Source organism: Archocentrus centrarchus, chromosome 22, assembly GCF_007364275.1.
Source record: "Archocentrus centrarchus isolate MPI-CPG fArcCen1 chromosome 22, fArcCen1, whole genome shotgun sequence".
Taxonomy (NCBI): Eukaryota; Metazoa; Chordata; class Actinopteri; order Cichliformes; family Cichlidae; genus Archocentrus; species Archocentrus centrarchus.
Window position 1 is genome coordinate 6,804,127 of NC_044367.1, and position 15,760 is coordinate 6,819,886.

The 15,760-nt window shown below is 39.1% G+C and overlaps 1 protein-coding gene across 2 annotated transcripts in view; it reads right to left on the reverse strand.

Moving 5' to 3' along the window:
* The window catches only part of mdga2a (MAM domain containing glycosylphosphatidylinositol anchor 2a), a 153,893-nt gene that overhangs the window by 35,651 nt on the left and 102,482 nt on the right, over nucleotides 1-15,760 (reverse strand). For both annotated transcript variants that reach the window (XM_030719301.1, XM_030719302.1), the window contains exons 8-9: nucleotides 14,444-14,767; nucleotides 4,050-4,322 (exon numbers count right to left, since the gene is read on the reverse strand). In XM_030719301.1, coding sequence (XP_030575161.1) covers nucleotides 4,050-4,322; nucleotides 14,444-14,767 — 597 coding nt within the window. The remainder of the gene's footprint in view (nucleotides 1-4,049; nucleotides 4,323-14,443; nucleotides 14,768-15,760) is intronic.

The following is a 15,760-nucleotide window of genomic DNA, read 5'->3' on the forward strand; positions in this document are numbered from 1 at the left end:
GTGCACTCAATAAGGACCAGCTATTTAAGACTGAAGAAATTTCTCAGCCATTGCCAGATCCTTGCGTCAGCTCAGGAATACACTCTGGCTCCAGGTCCAATTAGTCTCCTGTGTGTTTGCTTTGTTGGATTAACATTTCTCTCTGAACAGAACCAGCCAGCCCTGGAACTCAAACTCATGACAGCGACTGTGTGTGTGTGTGTGTGTGTGTGTGTGTGTGTGTGTGTGTGTGTGTGTGTATGTGTGTGTGTGCGCGCCCACAGAGAAACCTGCAGCCTTCTTGTGTCTGTTTTTCCTTTGACATGTTCAAATAAACCAGTGTCGACTCTCTCTAGTGGTACACGACAGTAGAGGCATCTGTCATTGCAGGTGGCATCTAGTTGAGTTACACTTCTCTCTTCTATCAGGGTTGGCTCATTGTGTCCATGCTGCTCACTACTGTTCTCACTTTGCCATAGCCTCTGAATCTCCAGCTTCGATAGCAGCTGTCTTCTACTGCTGTTATTGCACTGAGCTACTTAGCGCTTTGTGGTGAGTGCAGATGTGGTCTTTCTACTCATCCATAGTTCCCACATGCGTTACATATAACCTCTCTCATTGGGCATTCCAAAAATTCCATATTGTCAGTCCTTGTTCATGTATGCCTTGTTCCAGTTGCCACCTTCATCATTAGGTTTGGGTTCTCCAACATCTGACACGGACCTTGTTAAGCTGGGCAATGGGCAATGGCTTTCCTTATGTGTCTCGCTTATATTCCAAGGTAGGCTTGTGTGGCATGTGGGGTCTAGCCTTACTGGGTGAATGCCCTGGCTGGGATTCAAACCCCCCAACCTGTTGTTCCAAAGTTGCCAGAACACCATCCAGTTGCTTTCATATTTACAGTGCCATGAAAAAGTATTTGCCCCTTCCTGATTTCTTAGTTTTTTACATCGTTCTCACACTGTTTCAGATCATCAAAAATTTAAGAGAATTTTATCATAATTACAATAATGATATAATTTATAACCCGAGTAAATAATAAATACAGTTTTTAAATGGTTTCGTTTATTAAGGGAAAAAAGTTATACAGACCTACCTGGCCCTGTGTGAAAAAAGTAAAAAGTTCCCCTAAACCTAATAACTGGTTATGCCACCCTTGGCAGCAAGGCTGCAATCCAAGCATTTGAGATACCTAAATAAATAAAAAATGTTTAATTATTTAATTTCAGCTCACTGTGAGAATCCCGGATATCCTACGGTGCAGCTACTTTCTGTCTTTTAGCTCTCCTTATTTTCACTGTGTGTGTGTGTGTGTGTGTGCGCGCGCGTGTGTGCACATCACTTTGAAGCTGATAGCTGGTTGCTATTGGAAATTCAAGGTTCTGGTTACCTAGGTAACCCTATATATTTATTTAATTTAATTTTTTAATTTTTATTTTTTGGGGCGCGGGTAGTTGCTACAAGTTGCTTGCTGAACATCACCGACTTTGTGTGGTCTCTGGTTGCCACGTTACTGCGAATCACTGCCTGTGTTGATACAGCTTTAGTGTGTGTTCCCACACACACGGAGGAGAGGAGAAAAGATTGCAGTTGTGTTACTGACACATCATGGGAGCTTCGATACAACCGTGTCAGCTGTCAGCATGTAAATGTTTGTCAAAATCTAATCAGTAATCACTAATCAGTCAAAAGCTACGTGTTTGGAAAAATGATCACCATGAATGGAAAACAAACTGTAAAGAAAACGGTCCTTTAAATAATACAGAAAGTATGTCTGATAACAATAGTATGCAGCATAAGGAGAAATTTTACAAAAAAAAAAAGAAAAATAACTTTATATTTGTTCACAAACTGGAAAAGTTCCAACATGCATGTTAGATGTTTGTTCGACTTTCAGTGTTAATCTTTCATCCTTAAAGACCATCACTAACTGAACAGCAGAAGAAGCAGCCAGGTATTAAAAGCAGGAAGGTTTTTAATCTTCCCGCGAGAGTAAATTGTTGTCTGTGTGAGTGCCGATCTGTGAGAGGATGCGAAGGTTTCCTGAAGCTTTGCCCATTATGTATGATGCCTTCAACACCCCTGAGGAGGCTCCCAGTGTGTCTCCTTCTGTCTGCCAGCACACAGGATTTAAAGATGAGATAAACCCTAATTAAGCATTGCGTACTCATCCACAAGCTGTAAACATTTAGAGCTGGAAAGCAGATTATGCGATAGATTTTTATATTTTTATATTTTTATTTTAGATTTTTTAGATTTTTATACTTATTTGTTTTTTTCTGTAAGCACGAAGTACCACAGCAATTTCCTAATGCTGTGAACCTGTTCACCCATATGGCAATAAAAAAACCTTCTGATTCTGATTCTTCTGATTCTGATTCTGATTATGCCCTACTGAAAAACCTTAAACCAGCAGCAGGAGGTGTGAGACTGTGTCCTCACTGGAAAATGACTTTGATTCAAATCAAGTGCCAAGTAATGTGTCAAAATTCCAGTAACATGAAAGTCAAAGCTAAATCTTAACCCATTGATGACAAATAACTTTGGGCTGTATTATATATGCATGTGTATATATTGCATGACACACAAGACTATTTAGAAATCCCTACAATATTATTTTTCAACAGTGTCATAAAAACAGGTATTCCCTTCTTGATTAAACCAATACATAGATGCTGTATTGAGATCATGTACTGTAGGGGACTGTATAAAAACATCATCAGATTACTGAGCTCAGTAAGCTGTGAAACATGGAACCTGCAAGCAGTAAAAAGTGTAATTAGTCTGTATGAGCCTGTTTGGAGTTTGGTCACACCGATAATGATGAGCCAGCTAACATGGTGTGGACATTTATTACTACTGTCAAACTGTTTAACAGTTATGTCATACTTTTACTTAAACGCTCTATTGAAAGCACTGTGATTACACATAACTTAGAGTCACTGTACATATTGCTGTGTCACTGCTATGGCACTTTAATGCTGTTGCTGCTGCTGGCACCTTGTCACAATAGATTCACACTTTGTGTTATTGTGTCATCAGTGATAGCAACTCATTGGAATAGAGGGATGGTAAATGTCCTTCTTGTTGTTTGTACTGAAAAAATGCTGCTGCCAGCAAGCTGCAATTACAGAAAAATTTTATTCAGTATTTTTTCTCTATTGTCAGAATGTAAGTATTACAAAGTTCCTTGAAATATCATGATATAATTTGGAGGCTATATTGCCCATCCCTACTTGATATATTGATTTTTAAATATTGAGGTGTATAGTGACTCCTCTAAGATTGAAATTTATCAACAATTTATCCACTTCTAGGAAGAAAATTATCCATATTACAAATGCAAAAAAATATTATTAGATCATTTTCAGGGTATGCTAAGGCTGTACTTACATCTTCAAAATGCCACCAAGAAGAACTATTTAGCTAGCATTTTTGAATGACCTGTTTTCACTCTCTCGCTCTTGCAAGCCCAAGTCTAGTGTAAAAAAATGTCTTATCTCCAGTAATTTGCACAGCTTTGTATCACTTATTATTTGAGACATGTAAAACCATGTCCAAGATGAGCCCATGTGAAGTCCTAAGTAGAAGATGTACTTTCCTGAGACATACTTAGTTCACAAGCAATTTGACAAAGGAGTAAGCTGAGAAAGCTTAAAGTCAAGTCCAAACTCATTTCAGATAAGTACAAATTAAACCTTGTCAGAGAAATGCACAAACTGAGTCTCAAATCATTCATTCCAGTCACTGCTCAAAAAAATATAGAGACATCCAGGATGTCGTTAGGTCACATCATCTTCAGCCATTCAACACTAGTCCAAGTTAAATATTGTCAAAAACATGCCAAACTGAGACACGTGTTCAGATTAGGTACCAAATAATTTACAAGTGTACTGAAAACCAGATCGATAACCAAGTCCTCGTCAAACCTCTTTGTCTAAAGTGAGCTGAAACAAATCAAGAAATTCAAGAAAGCCTAAGTCATGTCAGATATCAAGTAACAAAACACAAAAAACCCTCATTATGGTCCAATAATTCAATAAAAAATTAATAAACCTAAGCTCCCTCACCTGTGACCAGGAAGGTGCAGCGTCCCGCCCCCGCCTCATTAGTGATGTCACAAGTGTACTCGCCATAGCCCTCTCGGTTCAAAGCTCTGACATGGTAGTTAGTGTCATCCTTCTGGTCACTGAACTGTCCAACAGTCAGGAGGCGGGTGCCCAGCTTCCACTCATATCTCAGGAGGCGAGCTGGATGAGCTCGCAGCAGACGGCAGGTAAGGCTGAATGCCCGGCCAAGGGCCTGACGGATCTCTGTGTACACTGGCTCCACAGTCGGAGGGACTGTAAGACAGAGAGAGAAATTTTCTCAAGTCTGTTAAAACAAGTTTGAAATTTGTCACAGCAGTTAAGCAATTAAACTATTTTAAGGACAAGTTTCATGTTAGTCAGAACAAATTTTTAAGAACAATCGCCACTGGTTAGAATTATTTCAAGGTCTTTGCTACTTGTTTTTCTTTCAGAAGGATTTTTTTTTCTCCATTTTTGGCCACAGCAGCTTTTTGTGACAGTGGAGAGAGACAGGAAATGGGGGAAAGACACGCAGGCAAATCGGCGCCAGGCCGGGACGCGAACCCAGGCCGCCCGCACTGCAACACGGCGTGTGTATGTGGTCGCCGGCTTCACCACTAAGCCCCCCAGGCGCCCCAGGAGGACTTTTTTTAAACCACTGATACACTTTCCTTGGAGGTTTACTGTGACCTCTTTGCCTCTACACCTACATTTATCTTACAATTTCAGTGTCAAAATGACACATAATGCTAAAAGCTTAATATATGTCTTAATATCTTGATTTTGGGATCATCTTTGGATTGTAGCCTAAAAACATCGCACAATGATGGAATAGCTTTAAGCAATCAAATAAAACAAACAAAAAAATTACTGGAAAAAATGTTATCACTTGAGCTCACTAGACTACATTAAACTGATAAAAAATGAAACTCTTCACTGAAATAGACTACATCTTAGTCAAGTTAAGGCTGCATTTCATTTCCTGCTCCCTCAGTTCACTGCTAATGAAGCCAAAATGCCTCAAAAGTAGTGCTGCAGTGCTCTGCGAGAGGGTACAAAGACAGAGTCTAAGCTGCATTTTTAAATCCCTCCAGCAGAACTTACTCAGAGGATTTAAACCAAATTACAGGTGTCACTTCACAGATTAACATCCTGTTGTCAAACATGGATCAACAGGAAAAAAAAAGAAGAAGAAAAAATCAACTGCAGCGACCATCCTGTGACCTCTCTGCAGCAAAGTGGGGCATCATCTGAAGGATGTAGAGAGAAAAAACCAACAAGAAATAAATAAAAGCTTATAAAAGTTTCCTGATGTCTAAAAATTTTGACTTTTAAAAGATTAAAAGAAAAGTAGACAGATCAGGCTACTTTTGTGGGCAGGTGGGGTGGGGTCGAGGTGGCACAAAAACACTCGATCTTCAACCAGAATTACAATTATTAGTGAATGAGACCATAAACTCATCAGGAGTGCTTACTGAGAACACAGATAAAGTGAGGAGTAGGGCTGTGTTCCCCTGGACTTCTTTAGACTGCACTCTGCTGGCAATTACAATGATTCAAGGTACTTTGGCAGTGGCTTCACTTAAAAGAACCAGAAGCTACAGTGCTACTCCCTTCCTAAAGCTGACCTTAAAGGTGGCAGTAATTTAAACCATTACTTAAAAAGCCATCACTTGACTCCGCTATCTTAGCTAATTATATGCCAATCTCCAACTTTCAATTTATCTCAAAAATTCTTAAAAGAGTAGTTGTAAAACAGCTAACTGATCATCTGCAGAGGAACAGTTTATTTGAAGAGTTTCAGTCAGGCTTCAGAATTCATCACAGTACAGAAACAGCATTAGTGACGGTTACAAATGATCTTCTTACAGCCTCTGACAGTGGACTCATCTCGGTGATTGTCCTGTTACATCTCAGTGCAGCTTTTGATGTTGACCATAATATTTTATTACAGAGATAGGCACAGTATGGGTATTAAAGGTACTATGCTGCAGTGGTTTGAATCATATTTATCTAATAGACTCCAATTTGTTCATGTAAGTGGGGAGTTTTCTTCACACACTAAGGCCCCGTTTACATAAGAGTGTTTTAAGTGGGGATGGTGTTGTTTTGCTGTTTTCATTTTCAAAAAGTAGCACGTTCAGATGAAAACGTTTCAGAAACTATCTCCGTTTACATGGGAATGGAAGACGTTGAAAAAGCTGCAGTTCCCATTGCCAGGCCACAAGTTGGTGCTGTGGATATAGGACCTGCAACCATAGTTCACAGTTCCCCCATTTTCAAAAAGTAGCATTTTCACCTGTTTACATGAAAATGGAGACCGGAGCACGTCACAAATTCTCCACTCTGGAGCCCATTTTCAAAAAGTATCATTTTCATGCTGTTCTCATGTAAACGGGAGGCTGAAGCACATCAAAACTTAGCTGTTTTTAATTATGGAGTTCCACGGGGTTCTGTGCTAGGACCAATTTTATTTAGATTATACATGCTTCCCTTTGGCAGTATTATTAGAAAGCACTGCATACATTTTCATTGCTATGCAAATGATACAAAGCTTCATCTATCCATGAAGCCAGATGACACACATTAATTAGTTAAACTGCAGGAATGTCTTAAAGACATTAAGGCCTGGATGACCTCTAATTTGCTGCTTCTAAATTCAGATAAAACTGAAGTTAATGTACTTGGCCCCACAAACCTTAGAAACATGGTGTCTAACCAGATACTTACTGTAGATAGCAAATATGAAGGACTGCTTTCTTGCATTTGTGCAGTCTCTCTAAAATTAGAAACATGCTGTCTCAGAGAAATGCTGAAAAGCTAATTCATGCATTTATTATTTGTAGGCTGGACTATTGTAATTCATTACTATCAGGCTGCCTTAAAAGCTCCCTGAAAAGCCTTCAGCTGACCCAAAATGCTGCAGCTAGAGTACTGACAGGGACTAGAAAGAGAGAGCAGATTTCTCTCATATTGGCTTTTATTCACTGGCTCCCTGTTAAATCCAGAATAGAATTTAAAATCCTTCTTATATACAAGGTCTTGAATAATCAGGCCCCATCTTATCTTAAAGACCTTATAGTCCCATATCACCCTAATAGAGCACTTCACTCTCAGACAGCAAGCTTGTGGTTCCTAGGATACTTAAGAGTAGAATGGGAGGCAGAGCCTTTACAATACAAAACAATATAAATACAAAGGCAACTGTTGTGATTTGGCACTATATAAATAGAATTGAATTGAATTGGTATGCCCACAAGAGATTAATTTGAAAGCATAACCATAGCCATAAGGGACATTAGTACTCCTAGTTGCTGTACTAAACTTTCTCTTCATTGCTCCAGTTTTTCCCCACTTCTGCTTCAACAACGAGTCACTGTTGTCTGACATTAAAGTCATGTCTACCAAAGTTCCAGTGATGCAGACACTACTTGAAAAAAAAAAAAAATAGCCAAATGCAGAAGGATTTACCTGCTGCTGATAGACCTTACCAGAATTGGTAAATGGATTTGGTGCTACTCAGTTGAGGATTCAAAGCACTTTCTACTGCAATCACCCTACCATACACATATTTATACATTTTTATCTATGTCTAAACCTTTTCTGACATTCACACACACACACACACACACACACACACACACACACACACACACACACACACACACACACACACACACACACACACACACACACACACACACACACACACACACAAGTTTGTTTTGCTATCTTTGTGGGGAATTTCCATTGACTTCCATTCATTTCTACAGCCTAAACCTTACCTTTACCCTTTTCCTAACCCTAACCATCACATACCTAACCCTAACCCTAACCTAAACTCAATTCATACCTTAGCCCTAACTCTGACCCCTGACCCAAAAACAGGGTTTCCCCTTTGTGGGGACAAGGTTCCAGTCCCCACAAGGAGCAATTGGTCCCCACAACATAGTATATGTCAGGAAAATTGTCCCCTTAAGGTATTATAAACATACGCACACACACACACACACACACACACACACACACACACACACACACACACACATGGATGGATACACCAAGAGCAACTCCGGGTACAGTATCTTGCCCAAGGATATTTGGCATGCAGATTGGAGTAGTCAGGGATTGCTCCACTGACCTTCCAGGTGGTAGATGACCCGCTCTACCACCTGAGCCACAGCCACCCCTTATGTGGAAATGAAGTGGAACAAATGTTAATTTCATGCAACTGTTCAGCTTTAACATCACAGCTAAAAACTTAATTATAAGCAAAACATGATTCTCACCTGAATCCTAAAACAACTACATGTGTCTAAAAATTCATTTTCAAGAGCTATTAACTTTACTTTCCACAACTTTCCTTCCTCCCAAGTGTCTCACAACCTTACGCTAAACATACACTAACCTCAAAGCAAGCCTTCACACACAAAAAAAAGAGTCTACAGTAGTCTAATTCTATGACCTGAATCTTTAAAACACAAACTCAAGATCTTTTACAGTCTTCACATCCAACTCATACTGGTGATCACAGTTTATCAACTCGTGGCTCAGGAGGTAGAGCAAGTTGTCCACCAGCTTGATAGTTGAACTTTAAATTGCCAGGATATGCACATGCACGATGAATAAAAGTGCTTAAGTGCATATAATAAAGCAACAAACACAGTATAAATATATGTGTGAATGAGTGAATACTGTAATGTAAAATGGCTTGGAGTAGTTAGTGAAACTTGAAAAGTGGTGCTATATATAGTAAGTACCAGTCCATTTCCCTAAACTCTAATCTGAACCCTAAAAACCACACAGCCAAATCTTTGTAGAGTCTGTCTCAAGTCAGGAAGTATCCCCAGTTTTTAGCAAATGTTCTCAATTCCAATTTAAATTGATGATTCCAGATACTTTACTATTTTCGTCTACTCATCCTAACCTTAACCTTTAGTCCCCTAGTCCGCCACAGTTTTAATGTGTACATGCTTTATGACCTCACCATGACTAACAAAAGTATATACACACATGCACAGATTATAATAAAAATTCAAGAAGACAATAAACAGAAAGTGATCTTTCAGTTTAAAGCAGAGAAGTGCAGCAGCTGAAGCCCGACAGTTAGCTGTTTTCGGATTTTCTTACCCTACAACCTAAACAAAGAAATACAAAATGTCATTACAAGCTCTAAAACACATACTAGGACACACACACAGAGGTTACAGAGATAAAGGCCTTAGGTTCATTTCAAGCCCCCAGAAATGTTTCCAAGACCTTCCTACTGAGAGGGAAACAGTCCAGGAACATATAAAGGTCAACTGGAAGCTTCTGCCTGATGGCGACCTTCAACCAAGATCTCTGATTGGTTAAAGAAGACTTCTAACCCTGCTTTTTAATGCCCATAGTACACTGCTGGACTCAGTTCCATCTCGTTAATGAACTCTGCTCTTTTCTGCAGTTTTCATTCCTATAACTTTCTTTCAAAGGTTCGTCTGAACAGCTGCTCCATAGAAAACTTCAGGGCCAAATGAGAAACAATTTAATTTGCAAGGTAATTTAATTCAGTAAAATGATCCCATATAGTGACAGTTTTGGAACAGCTGTTCGTCTCCCCTTCAATTTTCACTTTTGTTACTCAACTTCCTGCAATGAACAGCCCCAAATTGTGCCTTGGGGAGAGCCAAGAGGCCCCTGTGGGAACTTGTCATCTATTTACTACAGTTATTAGATAGTCCTCTACAACTCTGTCTCCAAAGAAAGTGGGGCCTGTTTAAAATGCAAATAAAACAGAATGCAAGGATTTGCAAATCATTTTAATCCTGTATTTTATTAAAGATAATAAAAAGGCAACATATCAAAAGTTGAAAATGAGAGATTTAGTTTTTATGCTCATTGGAATTTGATTTCAGCAACATATTTAGGTTTGGAAAGGGGCACGTTTCATACTGTTTCACACCTTTTCCTTAATGACACTGCAGGCAGGAAATGAGCAGAGCGATTCTTGTTTGATGCAGGATTTCAGCTGCAGTTTGGGGGCATCTTTGTCATATTTTTCATGTCATAATGCAGCAAGGGCCATATCTACAACACTGGCACAATACCCTCTTTTGGTATTAAAAAAAAAAACTACTGTGAGGATTTACTCAAAGAGGTGCAGTGACAATGATTTGAATAACAGACAAAGCTATTTTTGCACCTTCCCTTATTGTATATGTATTTGTATGAATTGCTATTTTTATGAATTTATACAAGTCTATTTGATAATTACTGTATTGATTAACATGTTTCAGTGACCAACAGGTTATATAGCCCCAAATGATGCAGTGAGTAGATTCTAATTTCTTAACCAATCATTACTGGCAGGGGTATCCTATAGTTGTGCCCCCTCCGGAACATATTCCAAGATGGCAATGCCAGGGTTCATTGGGCTCAAAATGTGAAAGAGTGACTCAGGGAGCACAAGACATCATTTTCACACCTGGATTGGCCACTAAGTCCAGACCTTAACCCCATGGAGAATCTTTAGGATATGAAGTGGCACACCTTCATCAATATAAGATCTTGGTGAAAAATATAATAAATAAATAAATAAGTGTTGTGGCATTGGATAAACTTATCAAAAATGATGCTACTCTTAATGCATGGTGTCATGAGGGTTAAAGGTGGTCCAAATAAATATTAGAGTGTGTGACTTTTTTTGGTTGGGGTACAAATGTGATTCTTTAAGTTTGGCAGCTTACTGCAGATTTTACTATTATTTAATACTGAAAAAACATGTCTTACTTTGAGCCTGATGGAGATGTGACAGTTGCAGTCAGGAGCATATTTTTTAGTTTTTGGACTGCCAGTGGGAGATGTTATTGCTGCAAGTGGATTACTCAAAACTCAAAGCTGTGCCAAAACTGTGTGTGGAGTGGACTGTAGCTCTTAACCCCAAATGCAGAATCAAGACCTGCATATTTCTGATTCTCATTACAGGTATTTTAAGATATTTTATGGTTGATGTTTCCTTTGACTGTCTTAAATACCTACAGCCTCACACAACATGTAGGAAACTATTCATGCATTTACCTATGTGGCTGCAATTTCATTAATAATATTCTGCAGGTTAGCATTTAGAGATTTGCGTCTTATACAGCAGCCCTTCTCTGGATAAATCCTGAGCTGTAAGATTGATCCAGAGAACGACATACTTTTATACCATAAGACTTCGCCGTTATATCAAAACATATTGACTTCAAAAGTCCTTGTTTGTTTTGAAGGGATTTTTCTAGCTAAACAGATTGTGGGTCCAATAAGGTGTTAGCTTAGCATGTTTTTGCTGCAGTCATCATTTTACATCAGTTTTTTCATTATTTTCCAGTCAGCATATAGTGTAATAATTCCTATATGAATGCTGTGTCTTATGTCTTATGGAGATCACAACTTTTTGTCCCCATAATTCATAAAAAAAAAGAAAACCTTTGGGGATCTTATAAAACCGGTACTGCCATTAGTTTCCCTTTTGAAACCTTCTCAGAAAACTAATTACGGAATGTTGTGTGATTCAGTTTATGGGGACTATAACTCTCACATCTAAACAGATTACTGACGTTCTCATAATTCATGTTAAAACCTCAAGGGGATTTAATACAACAGCCACTGTCATCACTTTCCCTCTTTAGTCACTATTATTTTTTTCCCTTTGAAACATGTTGGTAACGTGGTTAAAACTCCACATGAAGATAGGATTGTGGAGATGTCACCTCCACACATCACTGTCTTGCCTGTAATCCAGTAAGATCCAGTAAGAGCCTGTGAGGGATTATTGTCAAAGTAAAACCCTAAAACAGCTCATTTGAAATGTTGCTCAGAAGGTTTTATCTTCAAGTTTCATACAGACTTCATTAGCATATTCATTTAAATCATAGCAGGAAGTAATTAATGGGCAAGAATTTACAAACTATAGAGAAGTGAATGCATCACTTCATATGCATGGTTCATATGGTTTCTGTTCTAACAGACTTAACATGGTGCTGTGTCAGTTTTTAGCTCATGTACAGCTTGATTTTTGTTCACACAGATTTACTCTTATTTATTTCTCTGTCAGCAGTTTTTCTCGAGGATCAGGGAGGGTTTCTTTTCACTTACAGTTAGAAGTTAAATCTGTGTCGCTTGTGACTTAAATGTTGTTTTACTTATTTCAAAGTAATCCACCTGTAACCTGCCCTGACTTTAATCTGCTTACTGTGGCTGCACAGTTAAAAAAAAAAAAAAAAAGACCAGCAAATGCACTGCACAAACAGAATGAAAATTCTGCAGTAAAAGGGATTAAAGAAAGTTCTTTCTACAAAAAATGTACAGCTACAATGAGTGTAATCTTCTTAAAAGTGCAGGCAGGGAAGATGAAAAAAATCTGAACAAATACATTTGTTGTCTTTCATTCATCTTCTTCCACTTATCCTTTTCATGTCTTTGGACTGTTGGAGGAAACCGGAGTACCCGGAAAAAACCGTGCAGACACAGGGAGAACATGCAAACTCCACACAGAAAAGGTCCCGGTCCAAGGTGGATTCGAACCCAGACCTTCTAGCTGTGAGGCAACAGTGCTACCCACCACCACCACATTTTTTTCAGTTACATTAAAAAACTAATAATAAATAAATTACTTTAACTGTAAGAAATTTTCTTTTTAGACATTTAATAAACATTTTTGTGCATGTTATTATTCTTTTCCAAGCATTTATGAATATTTTTGGAATATTTTATTTAGATTTGTCATGAATTTGTCAGATTTTTTTTTTTTGCGTTTTTTTAATTTTTCATTATCATTTTTAACATGAGATTTTCTTCTACTATTCATTATATTTTCTTAATTTCTTCATTTAACTTCAATTTAAAGTTTTTTAGACATCTTACTGTATTCATAGTTTTCAGATACTGTATTGCTTTTCTGAGATTTTTTAAATTTTAAACTGGAATGAAATAAACTTGGCACTTAATAAAGCTGAACTGTCAGGAAGCCAAAAGAACATGAAAAATAAAGCATCACTAAAAAGATTTTTTTAAACTATGAGTCAGTTTTTGTTCCCTAAACTCAAAGCACTGGACTGCTGCTTTCCTGTGAGCATCTGCATTGACTCTCTGGAGAATGAGGACTAGTCGAGCTGCAGAGGAGATTCGCTCTGACAGCCTTTTAGTGCGGCATGAAGCCAAGAGCTGCAAGTCTTCCCGTCACATCCTCTGATGGTATTTTGTGCGACACGGCAGCCTGCAGGTTAGACAGAGCGTGACTGGAAGGTGGTGGATTCAGTTCCGTCCAAGACAGGCAGGCAGCATGTGTCCGTCAGCATCTGCCCGCGTGCCCTCAAGCCAAGGCGTTTGAAATGTGTACCTGCTGAGCTGGAGCTGTTGGTGTGTTTTTAAACTGCTCTGGTGTTTTTATCAAACTGATCTGCTGCTGTCTGCGCCAGTGATTGTGATCTAGTTTGATTGGATGATGTGACATTTCTTCTGCGGGGCTTAGGAATCAGCACCACGACGCATTCTGGGGATTTCAGGGGCTAAAGCAGCACAGTTGTTGATGGCTGGTGGTTGTTTGCATCCGCAGCAGATGTTATGTTTGGTTTCAGCTGAAAAGCGATCTTTGACTGGAAAAAGTGCAGTAATGGGCAATTATCGATAAACCAATGACCAGTACAAAACTTAGAATTTTATAGGTCATTTGTTCTTCCCTTCTGATAAGAATGGCATGTGCACAAACAAGGCCTGACGGAGGTATATGCAATACTAATTATACAGTCAACGAATACAAAATAAAGAAGATAAAGTATAAAATCAAACAGAATCAGTGAAAGTGATGTCTTAATTAACGTCATTGTTGCAGGAAAGTTTAAAATCCATGGGGAGCTGCTTCCAGCAGCAGGAAGTATAATGGCTTAAAACCCATTTCACCATGTTTGGTTTGAACTCTGGATCAATCTATATTTAACTGGAAGTCAGTGTAAGAAGTCAGTGTAAGGATCAAGAACTGGAGTGATGTTAGCTTTTCTGAATTTTTTTCAGTATCAGTCCAGCTGTAGTTCGAACCCAAATGAAAAACCAGCCCCAAACCAGTCCACAACCACAATGGAGTCTGCTTGAGCAGGACTGACTAAAACTAATCATACTAACACAGAAAAACAATGGTGATTTCTCGAAAATATTCAAATAGCAGTTCCCGATCTCAAGACAAGCATTTCCAATAACTTTACAAGTATTCTGAAGAGAACTGATAAAAGCAAAGCGTGCTCACAAAAATTTCTGACCTGGTTCAGCCTGTTCTCATCACTGTTCCTTGGCTATATTTTACTGTGGAATCATTTTTAGACGCTTGCTTTAGTCCCTAAAAGCTGTCTATGGTGTGTGAGTGATGTATGTGTGTTACCCACACTGCACCACCAACTGTATCAAGGCCTCTCTGGGTTTGACGTTGAAGCCGTTGTACTGGCTCGTCTGGCAGCGGTACGTCCCACTCATCTCTCTGGTCACGTTGCTGATCCTCAGGATGCCGTCGTAGCTCTCCGTCTGAACGGAGCCGTCTGGCATCAGAGCTGCCACTGCAGCCGCCGCCGCCGCCACCCCGCTCTCCTCCACCCGAGACCACAGGATGATGGGTTTGGGTTTTCCTGAGACCAGGCACTGCAGGTCCACGGTGTCACCTTCTTGAGCAATCAGGTGAGAGCGGCCCCTGGGGACGGTGAGCTCTGGAGGAACTACAGGGAGAGAGACAGGATAGTGCTGCAGCGCAAACTCTGTCAAATAAAGCTAGCAAATCACAAGTCTACCACAACAAGGTGTGTCATGCCATGTGAGAGGAGTTTTGAGGTGGAAGATGATTTTCCAGCAATAGTTCCCCGACAGTATTTTTATTTTAATGTTTTTTAAGTATTCTGTGTGAATTTTCCAGAAAGTCATCTTGGATGTTCGCCCATAACAAAGCTTCAGATGTAATTTTATGCACTTCAGAATTTGCCACAAAGTTTTCATATTTTATAGTTTCCTTCAGTATCACTGCAATTTCATGTCTGTTCAAACTAGTGAGACATTTAACGTTTAATGCATTTCAAATAAGTTGTTGAAAGAAAAGAAATAAAGTAAGAGGTTATACAATTAGGTGGCATTAGTGTAGTGGTTTCCCTGGTTTGATCCCAGGAGGAGACACAAATCCCTTGGGAGTTGCATCAGGAAGGGCATCCAGTGCAAAAAGCTGCCAAATCGAATATGTGGAGTTTCCTGCTGTGATGACTCCTTGTGAATAAGAGAGCAGCTGAAAGTAGCTTAGGTATAATCCCTTTGTCTTCTCAAACAGTGACGACTGATTCATCCATGAGATTGACTTTGCCTCCAGTTTTTTTTTTTTTTTTCTGAGTAGGATTCTGGGTAAAAAGTAAAATAAATAAATAAATAAAACATAAAAAACCCCAAACAAAATGGTTTTCTTTTTCTTTCATGTTTGATGTGGAAATTGTCCCTCATCTAGAGACACTAAGACAGATGCTGCACTGTTTTACCATTTATTTTCCTTTAGGGAATTCAGAAGTGACCCAAGCGCGACCTTCTGCATCCTTCAGCGGGCTTCACACACAGCACAGCTCAGACTGCGACTAAAGCAGTACTTTGATTAAAAAAAACAAAACTTCCTCCCCTTCCCCCCACTCCTCCTCTTAGCCTCGCTGAATGTTTCTTTCACTCTGCCAAGGTCATAA